The following is a 25280-nucleotide window of genomic DNA, read 5'->3' on the forward strand; positions in this document are numbered from 1 at the left end:
ACATGATCAATGGCCAATATCTCTAAGATAGTTAATAAATCTATTCCCAGCCAAAAAAAAAATTCATAATGCTAAAAAGTTTGCCATTTAAAAAAGGAAGAAGGAAGGGCTCACTGTATGACGGGCGCTTTGTATCTGTTAATTCATTTAACCTTTGGCGCAACCCTTTCAGGTAGGTATCACAATTCTCATCTCATCACAGAGGTCGCTGATATTCAGAAAAGTTAAACAGGAGTCCAAGAATGTGCAGACACAGGTGCTCTGCAGGTCTGATCCCAAGCCTACATTCCCCCAGGGGGGAAGTGAAACCTGCACTAGTGTAAAACACAGATTCTTAAACACTATTCTTTAAAGGAATCATGAAGACCAAGGATTTTCCAGCACATCCAAAGGCTGTATGCAAATCCCATACAGCTGCTTATCTTGTTAATGCATGTATTTTTTAAGATTTTATTTATTTATTTGACAGAGAAGGAGACAGCGAGAGAGAGCACAAGCAGGGGGAGCTGCAGAGGGAGAAGGAGAAGCAGACTCCCCAGCAGGGAGCCAATGCAGGGCTCGATCCCAGGACCCCAGGATTATCACCCGAGTTGAAGGCAGAGACTTAACCAACTGAGCCACCCAGGCACCCCTGTTAAGCATATTATTATCAAAAAGAATGGAACAATTTCAAAATTATAACTTTTAAGAAACAAAGACAAACCCAAAATGGCAGCGAAAATCTTATGATACATCTTTATATCCAAGAATCTCTTACGCAACATAAAAAGGTCCTCTATTTCAGGGATATATAATGTACCCTCAAAAATAAGTAGAATCTTCAAAAACATAAAAAGCAGAATTAATCTACGGTAACAGAAATCAGAAGTGTGTTGCCCAAAGGTTGTGGGTATCTTAACTGGGGTATTATACAGATTGTCATACATTTGTCAAAACTCATCAAATTGGACATTAAGATCTGTGTGCTTCACAGTATATAAAGTTTAACTCAGTTTTCAAAAAGTATTCAAAAGTCTTAAAAGTAAATTCATAATTGCTGATGGCATATGCAAGTGATGGTCCACGTACCGAGTTCCCAGCTGTCCTGGTAACAGTGAAGCAGTTAGAGGCTCTGACCAATTGCTCTGTGCTCTTAGGCAGGGTGCATGTTCTCCAGATTAGGGCCAGGACAAATCCAGCCTCTGGGGGTCAGTAGCTGTCCTGCCCTAGGAACATCCAGCGGGAGTGGTGCCAACCTGAGACTGGGCTCCTTCCAGACAAGGGGATGCTGGGCATAATTCTTGATCCCGGTGTTTATTCTCATCCCTTTGCACACAAAAAAATTCCTCTTCCCTGCCAAATACTAAACTCTCGGCCTCACTAGCTTTTAAGCAATGAGGTGAAGGTCCTAAATCCAGAATCATAGGAACCGTGTGCCTTCTTGTTAGACCTTTCTGTCCCTCGGGATACAGAGGATTCAGTACTGAGACAGAGCGGAACGTGGCCATTATGCCAAGTCTCCTTCTGTGCCCTTTAAAAACATGCCGGAGACACAAAGGTTACACAGCAGAAAAGAGCCTGCCGTCTTTCCCACGGCAGGGTATGCTCAGCAATTACTGTCATCTAACTTTCCATTCCTCCATGTGTCTGGCCTTGCAGCACTCTATAAAGGGAGGAAAGAGACATTTTTCTGAACCTTCACTAGGTGAAGAGCTCTGTGGTGGGCACTGTCACATTCCTTGCCTCACTAGGACCTTTAAAACCACCCTGTGTGTTTGCATTTCATGTTGAAACTTTACAGATGAGTCACCTAAGGCACAGAGGGGTGAAGAAACTTGCTCAAGGAATTGCCGATCGTAAGCCAGCACGCAAGACTAAGTCATTTTTGCTACAAATTCAGAGCTCTCTCTTTCGAATGGCTTTTGCCTAATTGGAACTAAGTCCAAAGCAGCAAAAAATACTATATACTCAATATATATTATATAACTGTACTTTGTATCAGAATAAACCTAGCACTGTTTGTGCCCACCTTTACACATGACATTGCCAAAAATTACTTCAGAGCCTTGGATCTATTTAATAACTAAGATTTATTTTCAGGGCGGTGTTCTGCATTCTGCCAGGTGCTGGCCTGCAAAGCCCAGGCTTACCCCTGGATGGTGTTGTTGGATTTGGACTCTGTTAAACCAGGATCAAGTCTGTTCCAGCACTGCCTGCACTTATAACAGGTCCCCGTCTCTACAGCTTGCTGAGATACCACGCTCATAGAGCTTCCTAATAATTACAGGGTAAAGTGGCAGGCCCGTCGTGTGCACTAAATACAAACAGACGAGAAATAACGGCAGAAGTGGCAAAAGGCAAGTTTCATGCGTCAAAACACTAAGTAGGCTGAATCTCATTTACAAACGAGAGCTGGCATCAAAGCTTTGGAGAGAACATCTTCATTAGAACCGAACTGAGTGTTCAGGTCAGCGCTGTCGGCCGTACTGGTCCCGCTAACCCTCCTGGCCACGGGAAGCCAGCTATGCGTATGGTTTAGCTCAAGACATCCAGCGCGAAGAACGGGCGTGTGCACTCTGATCATCTTTTTTTTTTTTTTTTTTTTTAAGACTTTATTCAACTATTTAACAGAGACAGCCAGCGAGAGAGGCAACACAAGCAGGGGGAGTGCGAGAGGAAGAAGCAGGCTCCCAGCGGAGGAGCCTGATGTGGGGCTCGATCCCAGAACGCCGGGATCACGCCCTGAGCCGAAGGCAGACGCTTAACGACTGCGCCACCCAGGCGCCCCACGTTGATCACCTTTTTGCACATTCGGCAAATCCATCCCATAGAGAATACAGTCTATTACGTCACCATGGCCAAAACATAATTTTACCTCTAAGTGTCCTCTCCTTCAAATGGAAGATGAGCCCGAGAAGGTAAGCCTGTATGAAAGCTCAGAGGCAGACAGTCTCACTAGCAAAACTCTGAACTGTAGGCGTCACCAGCAAAAAAAAAGGCATGTCCTCCTCCACACAGCTGCGCCAGATAATACACAAAGAAATTAACAGTATTCGGAATCATTGTTTGCCACTCTGTATTTTATTATTATATTATTCCAGTCCATAATACGCATTTTCAAAAACTAAAATAGTAAAAGAGTTGGTTGGTAGCTTTTCAGGCACAACTGTTAATAAAGAGGAAAGAAGGTAATTACTTCACGGTAAGAAAAATGCAGCCTTAGAATAAAGATGATGTGGGTCTAAATCCCAGCTCTGCCACTTAGAAGATATAGAATATTGGGAAATTTCCTGTACCTGACCAAGTCCATATTTCCTCATCTAAAATGGGGATGAGAGGCCTGGGTGGCTCAGTTGGTTAAGTGTCTGCCTTCGGCTCAGGTCATGATCCCTGCTCAGCAGGGAGTCTGCTTCTCCCTCTCACCATCCCCCCCCCCCCGCTTGTGCTCTCTCTCTCAAATAAATAAAATCTTTAAAAATAAAATAAAATGGGGATGATAATACCAACAAAAAGTATTATTACCGATCTCTAAGAATATCAGCCTGAAGCTCCCAGTCCTACTGCTATTTAACATACAGTCTTGATTAAATTTCTACTCAAGATCCCTTAACCTGTCAATCTATTTTGGATACCATGCTTCAAGATGGCAAAGAAAACCTTCTGCAAAAGAAGTTCTTAGGTAAACTAGATGACTGCATACCATAAATGCAATTTAAACATCACCATCTCTGTGAAGCATTCTTGTCTCACCTTGCTCTCATGGAGTGTACAGTCGAGTGAGGAGAAAGAGAAATACTCCAGTGAGTTAACATGTAGTGTGCCAGATGGTTATTAAGTGCTTACATATTATGGAGAAAACAGAGCAGGGATGGAAGTAATGGCCGAAATTCAATAAGGATGGCTAAAGAGAGTCTCACTGAGATGTCATTTGAGTAAAAGCCCAAGGGAGATGAGAGAGTGAACCATGTGGACAACTAGGGCCAGCGGGGTGGGGGGAGACACTTCTAGACAGAGGCAACAGCAAGTGCAAAGGCTCTGGGGCTGGAGCTGACCTGATGTACTGAGAAACGGCAGGACTGCCAGTGTGCCGGAGAGGATAGGGGTGGAATGATAGGAGGTGAGATCAGAGAGGCATCAGGAGCCAGACCATGGGGAATGTTTCTATGGGATGAGGTGGTAGGAGAGAGTTCTGAACAGGGGAGTAATGAGATCTAACGAGTTTTCTAAAATTCGTGTTCAGGATAGACTACAGGGAGGTAAAGGCTTGAAGCAGGGACACTAGCTAGAGGGTTACTATAGTAACTCTGGTGCTGCATACTCGTGGCTTGAACCAGGGTGGTGGGGGTACAGTGCCAGCAGTGAGTGAAGGGAAAGCCAACAGTGTTTACTAATGAATTACAGCTCTCCTGTGCGAGAAAGAAAGAAGGCGGAGATGGCTTCACGGAATCTCATGTGAAGAGCTGGAATGAGAGAAGTTGTGAAGTGTGGCAGGGGTGAACCCGGAGCAGGTTTGATGGGAGGGAAGATCCAGAGCTTGCTGTCCGATATGTTAAGTTCAAGAGGCCTGTTAGACAGACAGAGGCAGAGAAGTAAGCAGCTGAAAAGAAGAGTCTAAATTGAAGAAACAGTTCACTTGCAATATAAGTCCAGTTGGCATCTAAATGGTACCTAAAGCCATGAGGGTAGATAAAATCACTAAAGGAGTGCATGCAGTCAGAAGAGAGACAAGGGTCCAGGGCCAAGCCGCGTAGCACCGCTGTGAGGAGCGGGCACCAGCCAATGGGGTGGGGAGGCAGCCAGAGGCAGGAGGAGAACTGGGGACACTGAGGTCCTGGAAAGTAGGGGAAAACACTGTCCTGGAGGAGTGACTGATCACCAACAATGTCCCATGCTGCTGACAGGCCTGGCAAGGTGAGACTAAGGAGTGATCACTGGCTCCCTGTGGAAGTCACAGGACACTGCCAAGAGCGGTTTCCACAGAGTGTGAGGGCCAAGTCTTGGATGGAGTACATTCAGGGGAGAGTGGCAGGAAATGGAAAAAGGGACAACTCTTTTCAAAGACCGCTCTGATGGCAATCAGAGAAATGAGGTGGTCTCTGAAAGCAGATGTGTGGTCTGGTGGGTGTTTTGCTTTTAAGATGGGAGAAATAACAGCATATTTGTATGCTGATGAACCCATGTGGTAGAGAGAGAAATGTTGGTGATCCTGCACATGGGGGGCAGGAGGGGACCTGCCAAGATGTGGCTTTGAGTAGGTGACATGGAAAGAGATCCAGTACACAAGTGTGAGACTGACCTTTGCCATTTCATGGACAGTTTGTCCCTAGAAGTACAAGGGAGACCAGCGTATAGGGACTCAGATGCAGGGGCGGGAAAGGGAGACAGAGTAAGTTCTCTGACAGAAGTATGCTTCTAATGGTTTTCACTGAAATCATAAGCAAGGCCACCAGCTGAAAGTGGGGTGGGGAGGCAGCACTGAGATTCGAGGAGAGAGGAGAAGGTATTCAACAGTAAAAGAACACAGCCAAAAAAGAGAGCTAATTGTTTTGATCCCCACAAACCATTACTTTCTGTTGCATGTTTTACTTTAGGGAATCGCAACAATAGTAAATATTTCCTGAACAAAAAATAAATTCCACACCCCCTCTGCATGGCACTGGAGGGCTCTTCATGATCTCGCCTCTGCCAGCCTGCACAGCTTCGTCTCCAGCTCTTCCCTCCTTCCAGCTTATACTCAAACACTGTGCCAAAGGACTACACACATTCCCTCTGCTTCTTACCCATGAATGGACGTAGAAAACAATGGTGCAGAGAGATCATAAGGATATGCCAGTGAGCGCTTGCTGTGGATATTATGGAACAAAATATTTAAATTACATGCAAACAGTGATCTCATGTAGACCAGCATTTGTGACATAACATTTCAGAAGCTCTTAACGCCTCAATCATTTGCCACAGCCGACGAAGCAGACATCTTCCTCGTTTCTCCTCAGTCTTCCCTTTCTAAAAATTTCTGCTTCTTTTCTTCCCTTAAACTCTTGCCAACTGGGCACAGTATACATACCAACCCTCCGCCTTTGTTTAAACCCAGCCTATGTCGCTTCTAGTAGTTCATGTCATTTTTTAGTACATGAAAAAGTGAAAAATAATAATTTTAATTAACGAGCAGAATTCCTCTCTTATCATCTGGCCAGTTTTAAGGAAAGAGAATAAAGCCTCAAAGAACTTCTAGTGCTGCTGGTGGTTTCAGAAAACCTCCTCAAATTCTTCGATACTTCTCTCTTCAAGAGGTGGAGCCTAATCCCTGCCCCCCCCCCCCCCACGAGCCTGGGCTGGCCTCGATGCCCGGCTTCTAAAGCACCGAACACCACCAACTGAAGGTGACCAACTCTGGAGGTTCGGTCAGACAAGGCACTGGGGGCTTCCTCCTTGCTCACTCTCTGCCACACAGTGAGGAAACCGAGCGCCTTGTGGAGAGGCCCACTTGGCCAGGAGCTGAGGCCTCCTACCAACAACCATGTCAGTGAGCTCCCTGGGAAGTGGGTACTCAAGCATGCGTCAGCCCCCCTGCCTGGATCCCGAGTGCTGCCTCCTGCAGGGAACCTGGGGCAGAGCCACTCGGGCCGGAAAGCGGCTCCTGAATTTCTTAACCACACCAACTGTGAGACAATGTACCGTCTGGTGTTCAAAATCACTACGCTTATGGCAATTTGTCATGTTGAAAAAGACCACGAATACAATACTGACGATCATGAAATAATACGTAATAATCAAACAGATCTGGAATTCTAACTCCAGGTTCCTTTGACTTTATTTCACTGCTATGAAGTGATGCAAAAAAGAAAAACAGGATTCAAAAAATTTTATAAGATCATCTCTTGCTCTTTTTTTTTGGCTTTATTTATTTGAGAGAGAGAGAGCAACCGTCTGAGTTGGGGTGGGAGAAAGGGCAGAGAGATAAGCAGGCTCCCCCCTGAGCAGGGAGCCAAACATTGGCTTAATCCCGGGGTCCCGGGCTCGATCTCAGGTTTCCGTCATGACCTGGGATCATGAACTGAGCTGAAGGCAGGTGCTTAACAGACTGAGCCACCCAGGCACCCCCGTTCTTTGTTCTCTAAATCTTCTTTAATAATAATAAAAAAAAAACCCTAAAAATTAAAAAAATTTTTTTCTTAAGTCTGGACCATTCATTTCCACTCTCTGGTAGTAGAGAAATAAGTAGAGATTTTTAGATGAGGATATAAGAAGGAATACAGAGTACTTTAACAGTTTACATAAAGCATTTTACCTATGTAACTTAGCTCTTAGTAAGTGAACACAGATGTTTGCACCTGTATCTATTGAGAGTAGCAATGTCATTGACAACCACCTTAACTCTTTAAGAATGCATGAAAAAAATGAAAATTATTTAATAATTAAAGATCCATCCAAGGACAGAATTATATAATTCTGGGTTAGATATCCTACAAAGAAATTGTTTATGCTTCTCTGCAACTTGTTCCAGACTCTAATATTCATTATTCAGGGCCTGTATAAAACTTCTCAAAATTAAATTTATAAATGATTACATTAAAAATGTAATGCATTCCAACAAGTGCTGGAATAGTTATCCTGAAAGTATCAATGAAGATAAACTTCATATTGAATAAAACATAACCTTCAGTCTGAACCAAATTTTCTGAGCATTAAAAATAAGATTTGGGGAAATACAGTCTATGGTGAATGTAACCGTCAGCCTCAAGCAGTCCTGGATCAGCAGCGTTGCCTCAGGGATTTAACCTATTAGCCCTGTGTTTTCCATCTGCTGCTCTTAACAAATGTTTTTTCCTTAGGAAAGTGGTTACCATCTTCTTTGTAAATACACTTGTTTATTATTTAAAGAGCAATGTGGAAAAGCAAAGAGAAGAGATCATCACCATTATGACACCAAGCTCAGAACAAACGGAAACTTTGCGGAGTACTTTTGTTTTGTTTCTAAAAACAAAGCTACGAGAAAGAATATCGCAGGGGAATAAGTGCAATGAACACTTTATAAGTTGTTGGGTTGTGTTTTAAACCACATACCTAGCCAATTCTTTAAGACTAAAATCGATCTAAATCAACTGACAGTCTGCAATTAAACTCTGCTTCTTTTTGTAGCTGTATTTTCATCCGGCCTGACTTAGAACTGAAGGATTATGCATAAAGCCATAGTGTTTATCTGTTTCAAGCTTACTTGTCAAAGTTAAGCACGAGATCATTGGCAAGCATCTACTCTGTCTCCACCCCCTCATGTAAAGCACGTATGTGCCTCCCTTCGGGCTGTGGGATAAACAGCAAGAATCTGTCAAATGAGACCACAGCTTGCATCTTTCCTCTCTAATTTCTCTAGCTCCCAAAATCCAGTCTTTTCCTTCGAATTGGTGAGTTGAATAATGAACTCATTAAACATTTGTCTTGTTACCATGTACTGATAGTTAATGTCTGGTATACAAGATCTACATCTAGAAATTGAAAAAAAAATTCCGGCAAATATGTTCCTTGCTTCATTTTTTAAATATCCTCACTGCCTAGACCAGGGTTCTACGTATTGCAGTGATTTAATAGTTACTTGTCCAAACAAGAGCCTTCAGAGGGAAAAAATGAGATTACTTTAAAACAAGCAGATAAGGTCATATAACTTAAATTCTAGAAAAATTTATGTTTGCAAATTGCGGCTGGAATTACACATCTGATTCCACTAAAGCTTCATTTTGTGATTTTTAGCAGGCATTAAATTTCTTTGATTCATCAAAGTATTTATCTCATAAAAACTCAAAAGATTAGGTTTTTAAAAGATTTTCAGGTTCATTTTGTTTTGTTTTTTAATGATTTATTTATTTTAGAGAAAGAGTGCACCGTATGCACACGAGCAAGCTGGGGGAGGGGCAGAAGGATAGGGAGAGAGAGCATCTCAAGCAGACACTGAGCTGAGTGTGGAGCCTTGACATAGGGCTCAATCTCATGACACTGAGATCATTACCTACCCCGAAATCAAGAGTCAGATGCTTAACCGAGTCACCCAGGTGCCCTAAGATATTCATTTTTTTTTAAAGAAGATAAATTTAGATAGTTAGCTAAAATGCTCCTTCATCACTCTGAAAAAAAAGTTATCATGTATCCTCTACTATAACTTATATCCTCATTGAAGGATTATGGGTACACCATGAAGCATGATAAAATCAAGACGCTAAAACAAAAAGAGGAGGAGGGGCGCCTGGGTGGCACAGCGGTTAAGCGTCTGCCTTCGGCTCAGGGCGTGATCCCAGCGTTATGGGATTGAGCCCCACATCAGGCTCCTCTGCTGTGAGCCTGCTTCTTCCTCTCCCACTTCCCCTGCTTGTGTTCCCTCTCTCACTGGCTGTCTCTATCTCTGTCAAATAAAAAAAAAAAAAAGAGGAGGAAAATATCTGATTCCAAATTAGATTTCTATTTAGTAACTAGAGTTGACATGCAACCAAGAGAAAACAGGTGTTTCAGCCCAGCCTGAAAGACATTATTGGATGTCACCCAGGGGTACCTGGGTGTCTCAGTCAGTTAAGCATCTGCCTTCGGCTCAGGTCATGATCCCAGGGCCCTGGGATTGAGTCCCACATTGGGCTCCCTGCTCAGCGGGGAGCCTGCTTCTCCCTCTGCCTCTGCCTCTCCGACTGCTCATGCTCTCTCTCTCTCAAATAAGTAAATAAAATCTTTTTTAAAAAAGGCATTTTTGGGTATAATCTCCAGCTCATATCAATAAGAACTTTTCAAAGAACTTGCATTATTTCACAATAATGCCTCTACTTCACGGTGCAATGCCTACAAATACAAAAGAACACGTATCCCTACCGTGTCATAATGAGCAATACCTCAGGGAAGGGCAGTATTTCAGAAATAGGTCATCTGAGTTAGAAAGAGTTGAATTTCCACGCACTTCTTTACGAAACATTAAAGAACTGTCTCATTATAGAAATAACTAATGCCAAGTGACAAAAATAAAAAGTGGTCCAAGTGCCCAAGTCCCAAAAATCAAGCATTAAGTTTGAAAGAAATTTGACAGCAGCCCTAAAAACTCATACATTTGCTGCAGTTTTTCTCATTATGCTTCACGTGCCCAACATGGTTCTTCTCTGGAGCACACTGGCCCAGGTTAATATGAAACACGCTGCTGTAACTCTTTTATCCCTGGTGGAAATTTCCTCCTGTTCACTGCACAGATGCCTCTTAAGATACTATAGAGGATGTGACTCTGATCCCTCTTTCTCTAGCCTTTTTTTTTTTTTTTTTTTTTTTAAATTAAAGTCTGTCTGCAGAGTGGTTTAAACACTTATCGTTAAAAGTCATCAGAATACAGCCAGGTCTGCTTGTTTTCACCCTCAAGTCTTGCCTCTGCATGGAGCCACACGAAATACCTCAGTGTACCTCCCCCCACCTCCCTCAGCCCCCAAATAATTTAACTGCGGGGGAAGAGAGTGGATGCAGTCATCAACCACAGCAGAATTTTAAGAAACCCTCCTTCCCATGTTACTATCGTATAGCCAGACTGCCTAGTTGTGTTGTTGTGGTTGAACAGTCAACGACATCATTGGTTTACAATATTAGTTTCAGGTGCATGACATAGTGATTTGACAACTACATCCATTATGAAATGCTCACCGCGGTAAATGCAGTTACCATCTGTCACCATACATAGTTATTACAATATTGCTGACTCTATTCCCTATGCTACACTTTTCATCTCTCTTTCTTATTTATTTTATAACTGGAAGTTTCTACCTCCTAATCCCCTTCACCTGTTTTGCCTGTTCCCACCTTCCTTCTTCTGGCAACTACCAGTTTGTTCTCTGTATTTACTTCTGATTTTTTTGTTTATGTTGTTTTCTAGATTCTGCATATACGTGAAATCAGATGGGATCTGTCTTTTTCCGTCTGACTTCTTTCATTTAGAAGTTGCCTAGATTTGAATCTCAGCTTTGCCAGTTTTTAGTTACGTGACTTTGGGTGAATTCCCTAAATGTTCCACGTCTGTTTCCTCATTTGTTAAGTAGGAACAAATAATGACTACCTCCTATAGCTGCTAGGAAGATGAAATGGATTCATAGGCCAGGCCCTTGGAATAGTTTCCATGGGACAGCAGTTATTTCCAAGGTCCTACCCCACCGTCTTCAAACCACTCTCATATACAGCCTGGGCTGGCTCTCTTCTCTCCCTTGACCCTTCCTCTTCTTGTCTTCATTTATTTTTCTCTAGCCAATAGCTCTTTGACCTTTCCAAAATAAATTATTTTAGCCTCCTCAAGCTTCTCTGGTTTTTTCCCCCCACTTTGCCCATTAACCCCATTCTCCTGGAAGGGAGCAGGAAAGGGAAAGATAGTAAAAACTTACCCGCTACGATTCTTTGAAAAATTTCTGCCGGAGAAGTTTAATGATATCTGTGATTCTCATTCCTAAAAAGGCACTGTTATATCTATTACACTTAAGATTACAACATTAATGAAAGGACTCCTGAAAAATTTTAATCAGTTGGAATACTTCACAGGAAGAGGAGGGAAATGAGGAGATTATATATTTCACTGAATCTTAAAACTCTTCCTCAATTTCCTGGACTATGTTATAGTTCAGACTGTACTATTCAATATTCAGTTTCTGCATTCAAGCAGGTTTCCAGAGTCAGTGCCTATGTCTTAAGGGGTCATTAAGAAGTTCCAGGACATTTTGTAAACAATCAGTAAAATAAACTATTTACCGATTGTTCATAAATCACACTTCATTTTAGGTTCCCTGGTAATTAGGTGGACTCGGTATTGGCTTACTCAATACAGTTGGAATAACACAAAGGGAAAGCACCAAATCCATTCTGCTTCATTTCTGAGCAAAAGTATTTTTCTTTTTAAATTGAAAGTTAGAGGGTAATGATCAGTTAAGTCAGGGACTGCACTGGTTATCATTTGAGCCTAGATGGCTGGTTATCCTATGGCGCTGAGGACCTCTTCATATAATTTTATCGTGCCTTATCTCTCATAAAAGTTGTTAGTTCTCTGTCTCCCTTTAAAAAATAACATTTATTGATCACTTTCAGCATGCCGGGACTATGGTAAACCCTCAGCATACACGAATGCATCTGTCCTTCACAACAAGGTAGGTCCTTTGATAACACCCAGTTTGCAGATGAGGAAACGGAGGACCAAAGGGATTAACCAATTCCATGCTGGCTACTTATCAATAAGTGGTAAAGACGAGATTCAAGCCCAGAGCAAGCAGTCCTAGCAACTGCTCCCAAAAGCCTTATTTACGCCTCTTCATCTTAATCTCAAAAAGTTTGTGAGAAAAAGAGTACTTCTGTATGTACTCTTTTCTTACCAAAGTAAACACTGCCCTGGGTGTGTCTACATAGCTGTAACTTAGAAATAATTTTGAAAGTTGTATATTGCACCTTCTTGGTGGCCTTCGTTCTTTGTCAGCCAAATAATTTTCTTTTTTTTTTTTTCTTTTCTTTTCTTTTCTTCTTTTTGTTAACCACAGCAGAGTATGTCTATTCTTCTGCTTCTCTTCATTCCTTTGCTCTGAAGAAAATACTCACAGGAAATAATTTTGAACAGAGTGGTGACAAATGTTGGGGGGGAGGGAGCAGGTGGGAGAAGGTGGAGAATGGGGAGAGTCAGCAAGGCCTTTAAAAATTGGTGTTTGGAAACCCTCCCTTCAGTGACGTGACTAAGTCTCCAGTGAGGTTACTGAAGGCTTCTTTGTCCCATGAAATGCCTGGTGTGAGTGAACTTTTGTGGAGACCAGTGAAGAGCCCTGGCTTCCTATCTAGTCATTAGAGGTAAAGCAGAGACAGCAGGAGAGGATGCGGGAACATGGAGGCAGGCGGACCAAGGATGCTCAGGAGCCCAGCAGGAATCTTAGGCGGAGCTCTGGGCAATCGGAATCTGGGACCTGCAGCTGGACCCACTTTAATCGTATCTGGAAGTGAGTGGACAGTCCATGGCTGAGAGTGGGGTTATATATTCATGTAATCAAATTCAACTTATCCAGGGGCGCCTGGGTGGCTTAGTTAAGCATCTGCCTTTGGCACAGGTCATGATCCCAGGGTCCTGGATCGAGTTCTGCATCGGTCTCCCTGCTCAGCGGGGAGTCTGCTTCTCCCTCTCCCTCTGCACCTCACCCCCGCTCGTGCTCTCTCTCTCTCTCAAATAAAAAAAAAAAATTCAAATCATTCCCACTAAAACAGCTAGAAGTTTTAAAAACTGATCATACCACATGTTGCCAAGGACATGAAGGAACTGGAACTCATATATTGCAGGTAAGAACGCATACGGTGCAGACACTTTGGGAAAGACTTTGAAGTTTCTTATAAAATTAAACAAACATCTACCATATGACCTAGCAATTCCCCTCCTATATATTTACCCAAGAGAAATGAAAGCATTATGTCCACACAAATACCCGTACACAAACACTGACAGTGGCTTCTTTCATAACAGTGGCTTGTTTCATAAAACTGGAAACAACTCAAGAGCCTATCCACTGAAGAATGAATGAAAAGTCACACTGGCATATTCACACCATGGAATAAATCACTAGCCAGTAAGAAGGAACACATTACTGACACATGCAACAACATGGCCAAATCTCACAAACATGGTCCTGAGTGAAAGAGGCCAGACACAAGACTACATACAGGAGGCTTTCATTTATATGACATTCTAGAAAAGGCAAAAACAATAGAGACAGAAACAGACTGGTGATTGTTAGGGGTCCGGGGTTGAGGGAGGGTGAAGACGTCGACTGCTAGGGGTACAGGGAAATATCTGAAGCGACAGAAATGTTCTGTATCCTGATTACAGCGGTGGTTACATGACCATGTGCACACTTGTCAGAATTCATCACACTGTCCACTTAAAATGGGTGAATTTTATCCTGTGAAATTATACCTCAAAACAGCTGGGGTTGTTGTTGCTTGTTTAACTTAAATCACCCTCACAGGCTGTCATAAAGAGAGAAACACAAATGTCCTGCGGTTACTCTCTTACAGAAGGGCAATCCCACGCACGTCGCCCTGGTGATTTTGTTGCACATTCTCATGGGTTCCCCCAGTCCCCAGTGTCGGTAAGACTGTTTGCACTGTTTAGAAAGAGAAGTTTAATCAGAGCATGATTCAGGCTGGGTCTCTTGGCCAGTAAGAGGCTGTTTTTCGGGGCACGATTTCACCATACACTTAACTAACTGGAAGCTGAACACTGTCAAGTACACAGAATCACAGCCTTTGGCTTATAACTAAGGTTACCAGATAGAATACGGGAAGGCTAGCCAGATTTAACTTCAGATGAGTAACAAATAATTTTTAGCATAACTATGTCCCAAATATTGCATGGGGCATGCTTTTAATTTGCTTTATCTGGCAACCTCATCATTTATCCATGGATGGTCTTTTCTATTTTACTTATTCATCCACCTAATTAACTAACCAATGAATTCATTAATCTCATAATCATGTTTTAACTACAGGTATTTTTAATGACTTTGACTCTAACTTTCCCCTTAAAGAACCATGTAGTAACTCTAAGGCACTGAGAATTTATTTTAGACTACTGAGAACGGTCTCATTTAGGATCCTATCAGTCAAATTGTGATCCACAGACTCGGGTGTCAGCATCAACTTGGTGCTTGTTACAAAACAATCCCAGGTCCCACCCAGACCTATGGAATTCAGAAACTGCATTTTTACAAAATCCCCATGCGATTCATGTGCACATTAATGTTTTAGGCACACTGGTTTAGAAGGCTGTGTTTTAGGAAAATTTCCAGGGCATATAGCTGGCTGGAGTGGAGGGAAACTGGCTGCAAATACAGAAACCTCTGACGAAAATATTTCAAAAGGCCAAGCGTTACTAAATATCTGAATTATGACAGTGGGTAAGAAAGGAAAGGAACTGAAGCGAGAAAAACTTCAACAGAAGAAAATCAATGGGACTTTGTAAAGGACTGGGTGGAGGAGAGAAAAGAAAGATGTCCGAATGTGAATGTAAGTCAAGTAGAATCCTCCAAGTGCTTCTAGAATCTCTGGCAGTGGTTCTGTGGTTCTCGAACCTAGCTGCATGTTGTAATCACCTGGGAGCTTTGAGATACTGATGCTTGGGTCCCGACTCCAGAGACTATGTTTTAAAGTGAAGCCTGGGCATTAAAATTTCTAAATACTTCCCGGGTGATTACAACATGTGCAGCCAAGGTTAAGATCCCCGGGTATGGGCGCTTTTAATCTATGTGTTTTCACTTAGAGTAGGGATTTTCAACCCTGGCTACACTTCAGAATTATCTGGAGAGCTTTAAAAAAATATACCAGTGTGTACATTCTGTTCTTAGAGTTTCAGATTTAAGTGGTAATATTTTAGAAGTTCCTCAGTTGATTGTGATGTGCAGCCAGAGTTGAGAGCATTTAACTGAAACATGCAATTTGATTGATAATTTATTAACTTTTTTTTTTTTTTTTCAAATAAGTGTGAATGAAGAGGGAATTCACTGCAAACAGAATCCAAACTTCTAGTTAGGTGAAATATGAGCCCAAACATTTCATTTGCTTGTTATAACTTCACAGTGAAATTTACTTGGAATTAACTACAATTTTCATGTTTTCAAAACTTCATTTTGAATCCCCCCCAAAATCAGCTAATAACACATTGAATAACCATTTAGGAAATGAGCATTATTCAGACACTTCTAATATAATATGAAATAAATTGATACCAGCCACAACCACATCTATGTATCTTGGGATAAAATAAAGTCTTGGGATGGTGACAGGGGGTGAAGTAAGGAAATGTGTGAAATCTATTTCTAAGTCAAAGTAAAGTCTCTATCAAGATTCAGCCCTATCTAAAGTCTAAATAATCCTACGTAAAGTCTAAAAAAAAAGAAAAAACAAGCAAAACATTTAGGCACTTTGCAGTTAACTTGTCACTATAGTATTATTTCACAAGTATGCAAAGTAAAACTTTTTTTTCAAAAAGAAAATGTTTCCAAATGACCTTTATAAAATGGAAAATTGGCTTACCTCTTCCCTATGATTCTTAATTGGCATACAAAGAATACTCTGTGTCTTGTAGCCTGTAATTTGGTCAACTTCTGCATTGAACCGAGGATCCTAGTAAGGAAAAAGAAATTCAATTTAATGACTGACCTGTTCAAAGATTGATTTGATTTTTCCGATTTATAAGATTAGAAAAATCTAACCTTCAACTTACCTTATTGCTCTGAATGACAATTTCATCATTGGAAAGACATCAAATCATGTAAGGACATATCATCTTTGACAAAGATAAATTTATGTCTTTTAGTAGCTAGTGTTCATGAGAAACAAAATAATACAGACTCAAACAAACGTTCAGAAATAAAGGAAATTCAGAATATTAATAACCAACTTAGGCAGCATTCCTTAGACTCACGGAAAAGTGGCAGCTCTGCATCTGTAACACAATTCGCCTGTTCCCGTCGCACTATCGGATTCTTCTGTGCCATCCAAAGGAAAGCGTCTCTGCTCTGAAGCTTTTCCTTATAAAACCTATCCACTCCAAAACAACCTAACACTGACTTTACTTCCCTCGTATGGTTGTTTATATATTACCTCAGTATTCTGTTCTTCTAACCCAGGTGTTCCTAAGAATTTTAAATATTTTCGTGTGTATGCGGGCATAAAAAAGCTGCATGGCCTCAATCAGACTGTAAACAACTCCTTAATCTTTGTGTTTCTTTTCCCTTTTACAAAGGACACCATGCACATCCAATAATCACAAAGGACTTCTGAGAGTTGTGAAGGTTCTAAATGTGGGTTAAAGAAAGAACGGTAGAGGCTATCTTCCCTTGAACTTTAGATTGGGAAGATTAAAGTTAGGTTGCAAACTCTAGGAGGGGCTTTTTTTGGTCCCTCGCTGTATTCCTGATACTAGCACAAGAACTCAAAAGCATTTGTTAAATAAATGAAGAAATTCATTAACAAATGATATCACAGTTATCAAATGTGATTGTTCTTAACTTATTATAGTTTAAAACAAACACTGTAGGTAAGAAGGAAGACGTACTAGAGGAAACGGACAGATACTACTATATGAGATAAGATTAGAATGGAAACAAACATACCAGAACATAAACATTTGAAGGAGTGTTGGTCCCCTCAAAGCAAAAGCCTTGGGAAGTTACATGCTCAACCTAATAATAGCAACACTGTTTTAAAAACTCTGCTTTTGGAATTCCCTTCAGAGAATATGGAATAGCCACACTGGAAAAACCCTCATCTTTGAAGGTCATTTATTTATTTTTTTAATTAGTCCAAAGTCATGCAAAGCCAGAGCTGTGAATGAAGTAAAATGATTACAGTAGATTCCATCAACTGGGATCAGAAATGAGGCCAATTTTCCCAGGAGAGCCAAACTTAGCATTGAAGACAACTTCAAACGAAAAGTTATAAAATGGTGGAAAATCAGTATAAATATTTTATATTATAAATAAATACTACTGCATTTTCGCTTTTTTTTTTTTTGCAAACATGCTCAAAGTTATATTGAGACACAGAGAAAATGCTGGCCAAATATATTTTAAAAAATTGTTCTTAAATAACATACTAAAAAGGAAGATAGGACACTGAATATTGATGAATTAAAGAAGTAAACAATTAATAACTCATATAGTGAATAATTCTACAAGCTAAAAATCAAAATATGAATAAAAACCCATCCTCAGAAATTATTTTGTTAATGAATATTTGAATTACAAGACCAATTTATAAAGAAGAGGACTTAACTATCTTTTTTTTTTTTTAAAGATTTTATTTATCTATTTGACAGAGATAGAGACAGCCAGCGAGAGAGGGAACACAAGCAGGGGGAGTGGGAGAGGAAGAAGCAGGCTCATAGCGGAGGAGCCTGATGTGGGGCTCAATCCCATAACGCTGGGATCACGCCCTGAGCCAAAGGCAGACGTTTAACCGCTGTGCCACCCAGGTGCCCCGAGGACTTAACTATCTAATTAAAGCAATAGAGTTTAACAAACTGAAATTAATAGGGCTTTCACAGCTTTGGGGGGCATACTAGGAATTTAAAATCAACAGCAGCCCTGGATTCCATTTCATTGAAGGAGGTGGGAGTAATGTACGCTTCAAAATCACTGTAGGTGAATTCTGACATCTCAAAGACTTTTCCTAACAATGCACTCAGTGCAAAGGCAATACACATAAAGAACTTTTAACCATTTTAGGTCCAGGAAACACCAAAGAAAAAATGGAGCAGTACTATTACTGTGATTATTCCTTTCACTGTTTACGAGAACATGACGGTGTTAAAAAAAACAAAAACAAAAAACCCAAAAAAACATAAGCCTTGGATATCCGCTTGCTAAAATAAAGCAATTGGTACCACACTTGCCCTCCTACTGAAAACTATAAGACTAGACCAAATATATGAGACAACTAAACCACAGACCACGAAAAAGGGAAATACACAGGACAACCACTCTGGCTTTCTTCCTGGGGGCATTTTCCTGCTGGCAAGAAGGCAGGCAATTGCCAAGTGTAGCAATGGTTCCAAATGGTTCCAAATGGAACTGAAAGGAATTCAGGGCTTCTCAGGTGGCTAAAATCTGCAAGGCAAAGTACCTAATAAGAGAGCTATGTTGGGGGATTAGGGGGAGAGAGAAAAGGAGTGGCAGAAGACTGAATGGCTGTTCACTTCAAACATGTATGGGGCAAGACTCTAAGAGAACCAGCTAAAAATTGCGTGTTGAAGGCTGAAAGCAGAATGGTGATACCAATTAGGGAAAGGTCTGTAGACACTGGAGTTCCAGCTCAGCCATTCCACTTCAGGCGTTCAGTTGAGACACAGAAAAGCCAATCCTTAGGAGTAAGGACCATTCCCTAGATTTGAGGGGGGCATTCCCTAAGACCGAATTCAAAATTCACCCGAACGATAACACCAAGCCTGACCAAAAAGAGCTTTCAGTAATTGAGCTGCCTGGAAGAAAAAACGTCAGCCCAATTTTAAAGAAAGACTGTATAAATCCAAATGCCCTGCAAGAAAACATGTACAATGTCCCGCATACAATCAAAACTCACAACATATGTGAAGAAAACAGGAAATTGCAACCCACAGTGAGGAGAAAAAGTAGTCAATAGAAAATGACCCCAAGATGATTCAGATGTGGAATTAACAGGCAGGTACTTTAAAGCAGCTATTATAAATGTACTTAAGGGTTTAAAAGAAAATGAGGGTAATAATGAACAGATGGGAAACCGTAAAGAACAAAATTTTTTTTTAAAAACCCAAATTGAAACTCCAGGGCTGAAAAGTACAATGTCTAAAATGAGAAGTTCATTGATGGACTTAACAGCACATTAGAAACAACAGAATAAAAGGTCAGTGAACCCGAAGACAGATTGACAGAAAATATTTAATCGGAAAGACTGAGAGGGGAAAAATAACCCTGTAAAAAGTTAGCAGAGTCTTGGTGTTTTTTGGGACAATATCAAGTAGTTTAACATATATATAATTAGAGTGCCAAAGAGAAGAAAGAGAATAGAGTGGAAAAATAAAGACACAGACCAAAATTTTCCCGAAGTTAGTGAAAACCTTGAACTTACCCATATAATATGAAAATGATAGATAGCAAGAAACTTATAAGAGGAAAATACAAAGGATAGTGGACTTCTTATGGGAAAAAGGAAAATCAAAAAATGTAGGAAAACTCTTTTAAAATGTTGAAAGAAAACTACCATTAACTGAGAATTGTCTATCCAGCGAAAATATCTTTCAAGAATACAGGCAAAATAAAGGCATTTTCAGATAAACTAAAACTGAATTTGTCACCACCAGGTCTACACTACAAGAAGTGCTAATGGAAATTGTTCAGCCTGAAGGGAAAGCTAACAGAATGTGCACAAAGGGTTCAAGAGCTTGGAACTTGGCTTGAACATATGCACAAATATGTAAAGAATAAGGAAGCCTGGGTCTTCATTTTTGGAGAAGGAACAACCCAATAGAAAAAGAAGGAAGAAAAACAAAATGCACTTTGAGGTGTTAGATTGAAACTGGAGGTATCAGTAAGATTCATTGTTATTAATATAGGAAGTAGATAAAAAATAAATAAAATATAGGCATGTGTGTATTTATATATTTTATTCCTAGCTCTGTCTACTGACATACTGATAGCAAACACATACCACAAGCAAATACATCTAGTGCTCACATCTCAGTTTCTATCTTGGTTACCATTCCCTCCAATGAAAGGAACCTGAGTTCCTTGGGAAAAAGAATGATTCTAGGGCTAGGAGGGGGAAAGTATAAGATGGGCATGGAACATATTGTTAACCCAATTAGAACTTTCAGACCACAAGGAAGTGAGAAAGCCCAGAGTGACAATGACATATGAAAAAGACACAGGAACTTAACCAATCTTATATAATTTGAGAATCTGAATAAATAAAGATAATAACAGATCATAACTCATTACACAAAATAAAAATCCATGAGTCCACAGTGATATAAATGAATGAATGAATCAATCAATCAATCAATCAATCAAGAAGGTAAAGTCTTCTTCCATGGAATGCCAACTACAAAATATAGACGGTATGATGGAGTTAGAAAATCAGTGGACACTTAAACTGGTAAATGTAGGTTCATGAAGAATAGAATATTTACACAATATCAAAGTATCTCACCGTAAGATATTTATTGATTACAATAGGAAAATTGTAACTTCATAGTGGAGAAACCTAGTGGACACTGCTAACCAAGTTTTCAGAATTAACATCATCAGCATCAACTTCACATGCTTCCTGATAACATATGCTGAGAATATTATGGGTATTTAATAAAATATATATTTAGTCTTTGTCCCAGGTTCCTAGCACAGCACTCCTAAAACCCTTGTAATTCCATGAGAAACAGGAAAGTCTTTGATAGTCATAGCAAGCCCCTTTCAACCATACTTGACTTCATGCTAATGAGATGAGTAATAGGGGAGTGGGCCCCAGACAGCTTCCAAATGGGGACTGACTACCAGAAAAACCAAACAACTTATTAGAGAGTTAGAACTTTGAGCCCTACCCCTGACCTCTAGAGAATGGAGAAGGGGGTAGAGATTGAAATTAATCATTAATGGCCAACAGATGTAATCAATCATGCCTACATAATGAAACCTTGATTAAAAAGAAACTCAGAACAATGAGGTTTGGAGGAGTGTCTGGGTTGGTGAAGATATCTAAGTCTAGGATGGTGGTGCACTCCCTGGAAAGGGCATGGAATTTCTGTCTCCCCCACCTCCCATTCTTTGCCCTAATGCATCTCTTCCATTTAGGTGTTCCTAAATTGTATCAATTATAATAAAACTGTAATTGTAAATATAGTGCTTCCTTAGGGGCCTGGGTGGCTCAGTCGGTTAAGTGTCTGCTTTCAGGTCAGGTCATGATCCCAGGGTGTTGGGATCAGGACCTGCAATGGGCTCCTTGCTCAGCAGGGAGTCTGTTTCTCCTTCTGTCCCTCCCTCACCCCCCACCCCCGCTTGTGCTCATGCAGGCACGTGCTCTATCTTGCAAAAATAAATAAATTTTAAAAATTAAGATAATAAATATATAGTGCTTCCTTGAGTTCTGTGAGTCATTCTAGCAAATTATTGAACCTGTGGAGATAAATGTGAGTAGCCTGGGGACCGTGTTTGTGGCTGGTATCTGAACTGGGAACTGGGGATAATCTAGCGGGACTGAGTCTTTAGATTGTGAAGTCTGTGCTAACTGGTAACAGTATAGTGTCAGAAGGTAGTTACTAGATGCTACTAATAGTTAGCATCAGAATTGAACTGGATTGTAGGACACCCAGCTGGTGTAGAAGTAAAGGACCTACAGTTGTTTGGAAAACCAGACAAGGTCTCAACATTGACATCTGTGGTATTTCTGCCCAAAGTAACCTAACTTGAATCTCCTCAAAAAGCCATTCTACAAAACAACTAGCCTGTACTCTCAAAAATATGTCAAGAAAGATAAAGAACACCAAGAAACTATTCCAAATTTAAAGTAGACTAAAGAGACATGACAAGCTTATGCATTATGTAATTCAGGATTAGATCTTGATCAGAGGAAAAAATAACCATAAAGACCATTAATGGGACAAAAGACTAAATTTGACTATGGACTAATAGGTAATAGCATTGTATCATAAAATTTCCTGATTTTGAAAAATGTATTATAATTGTATAAAAGAATATTGTTAGAAAATATTCACTGACATATTTAGTAAAAATGTTTCCAACTTATTAAGTGGTTCAGAAAAACAGTATGCATATGGACACCTGGACATTTTGAAAAATGTATTATAATTGTATAAAAGAATATTGTTAGAAAATATTCACTGACATATTTAGTAAAAATGTTTCCAACTTATTAAGTGGTTCAGAAAAACAGTATGCATATGGACAACTCAGTCAGTTGAGTGACAGACTCAAGATTTTGGCTCAGGTCATGAACTCAGGGTCTTGAGATTGAGCCCCTCATCAGGCTCCACACTCAGCATGGAGTCTGCTTGAGATTCTCTCTCTCCCTCTGCCTCTGTCCCTTCCCCTGCTCCCTCTCTCTCTCTCTAAAATAAATAAAATCTTTAAAAAAAAAAAAAGAAGGAAAAATAGTATTTGCATATTACTGACATGCATTGCATATAGAAAAAGAAAATGATAAAGCAAATGGGGCAAAGCACGAACAACTAGAGATTCTGGGTAAAGTATATACAGAAGTTTTTTATACCACTCTTAAAACTTTTCCTTAAGTTTAAAATTGTATAAAAATAAAAATAACAGAAAACAACATAGTAGTCTTGCCAATTTATAGGCTAGTTTTCTTCCACAGAGTGGCATTTTTAAGACAATCCCTAAAGATTTTTAGACCACTGAACAAAGAGAGATATAGCAGTTCCCAAACTATGTTCCATGGGGCACAATTAGATCATGACAGATTAGTAGATTTATCAAGATTAAAACAACTGCTAGTGTTACTTTTTTCTCCTAAAATTCATTTTGGAATTCATTTTATTCATAGGAAATTCATCTGAGAGAATATTTCTTTAGAAACACATCTTGACAAACTGAGACGTGCAAAATGAGAGATGACAGAGACTGAGTTATCTAGATAAGGAATACAAAAGGAGGAACGAAGTCATCAGGGCAGGAAGAACAGTAGCTACATGGTGAAGGCCGCATGAATGGCAATGAGACCCTTCCCTAAAGGCCTGCAAGTCTTCTCCCTTGAAATCATGGTATACATGGAGTGGCTGTCCTTTGGAAACAGAACAGAAGCCTAAGTTTTGCATTCCAGTTGACTTGGGAGAAAGGGGAGTGTTTTGACAATATAAATCCTTTGACAGGACTTCTTGGGGAATCCTAAGGCTTCCGTAGGACATGAAACTAGGTGTTCAAGGCAATCCGTGATGGTCAATCTTAAGTGTAACTTGACTAAGCTAAGGAATCCCCAAATAGCTGGTAAAACATTATTTCTGGGTATGTGTCTAAGGATGTCTCCAAAGAGATTACCATTTGATTCAATAAACTGAGCAAAGATCTTCACCAATGCAGGTTGGCATCATCCAAATCACTGAGGGCCTGAACAGAATAAAAAGGCAAAGGAAGGACAAATTCACTCCCTCTGCTAAAGCTGAAATATCCACCTTCTTCTGCTCACCTGGCCTCCATTGAAGTTCCTGGTTCTCAGGCTTTTGGACTCAAACCCACATCAAACTTACACCATTGGCTGCCCAATTCTCAGACCTTCAGACTCTGAATTACACCACTAGCTTTCCTGGTTGTCCAGCTTGCAGGCAGCAGGCAGACTGTAGAACTTCTATGCCTCCATAATCGTGTGAGTTAATTTCTGTAATAATCCTCTTCTCATATATATATATATTTACACATTATATATATTATACATAAATATACACACGCACACATATATTTCTCTGAAGAACCCTAATACACAATCCATTCTAGATACCGGATAGTATCTAGTTTTCATATATAAGGAGAACACCAAACACATTTATACAGTTCTGATTATTATGTGTTAATATCTTACCATCAATAAATGCTGTGCCACATTCAAGAAAGTAACATGAATGATGGGCTGATGCAGGAAGAGATGCTGTGCGATTGAACATCTATATATAGGCAGCAAACACCCTCTCATTGGTATTTGTGGTCTGATTGAGAATCCCTGGTTTAACTTGTGGATCTTGTTTTATACTTTAAATACACGAATGTGCTATATTGTTAGTAATAAAATAACTGAATTCTCAGATTTATATCATTCGTTCACAAAGTTTAAAAAGTGAATCAAATGTTGACCACTTCTTACAACTGACTTATCTATGAGGCTATTTTTTCTATTTTTAGCTTCAGTCCAAGCATGATTATATTTCATGGCCACCTCGTGGTTTTCCATTGCTACATTGCAACTGTTCAAGGGTTCTGTGGTCAAACAGGCTTTAAGAAATACTGCTATAAGGTGTCATTTTTACAGATGCATGTTTAAAGAGGTAGGACTCAGACAGCAGAATGCATGTTCCTATTGTGACTCCTTCCACAAAAAGCTATGAGACACGATTTTGATTCTTCGAATTACGGCTGGGGCTGAATAATGAATTATCCATTAGCCAACTGCCTTCCACCATCAACACCAATGTAAACTGTTTGTCACAGATCAACTCCACACCTTCAGAGTGAAATTCCTGGGACACGAATAACTTCTGCTAAGGCCACTATAAACACAGATCAAGGGTGCCAAGAGTGAAGGAGCAACATGCAGAATCCACAGCAAAGAAGTCTCACCCTGGAAGCACTGCAAATCAAGGACATGGGCCTCTTCTAGACAGCAGTACAAGAATTAACTCATTACTAACTCTGAACCAAAAATTATGCTGTCAAAACTTTGAAAATGGTAAGCATATTAAACAAAAATGCATCTAAGTGGAGAAATTCTCAGGGCTGCAGAAACTCAGAACCACACAGACAAATGAAGGCTTTCTCAGCATTCTCAGCAAAGCTGAAGCATATTTATGGTCCTACTGTACTTGGGACTATAGTGCCATTGAAAAGCGGAAACCCAGCTGTCACCTAAGACAGGAAGGGAATTCTGCAAATTTGGCAGCAATCCTTCAGCTGTGTCCTTAATACCCCTCTTGTAGTCTGCTACGGTGTGACGTTACTACAGAGCTCACAGGCGTCACGGAGATAGCTCCAAGGAGAATCAAAGTGGAGTAAACCGCTTGTGTAGAGTGCATTCTG

General features: G+C 40.3%; 1 protein-coding gene across 3 annotated transcripts in view; it reads right to left on the minus strand.

Annotated features, from left to right (window-relative positions):
* The window catches only part of PDE5A (phosphodiesterase 5A), a 140969-nt gene that overhangs the window by 92020 nt on the left and 23669 nt on the right, over positions 1 to 25280 (minus strand). For all 3 annotated transcript variants that reach the window (XM_040626273.1, XM_040626275.1, XM_040626274.1), the window contains exon 3: positions 16027 to 16116. In XM_040626273.1, coding sequence (XP_040482207.1) covers positions 16027 to 16116 — 90 coding nt within the window. The remainder of the gene's footprint in view (positions 1 to 16026; positions 16117 to 25280) is intronic.

The sequence above is a fragment of the Ursus maritimus genome, unplaced genomic scaffold (genome assembly GCF_017311325.1).
Source record: "Ursus maritimus isolate PB19 unplaced genomic scaffold, ASM1731132v1 scaffold_11, whole genome shotgun sequence".
In the NCBI taxonomy this organism is placed as follows: domain Eukaryota; kingdom Metazoa; phylum Chordata; class Mammalia; order Carnivora; family Ursidae; genus Ursus; species Ursus maritimus.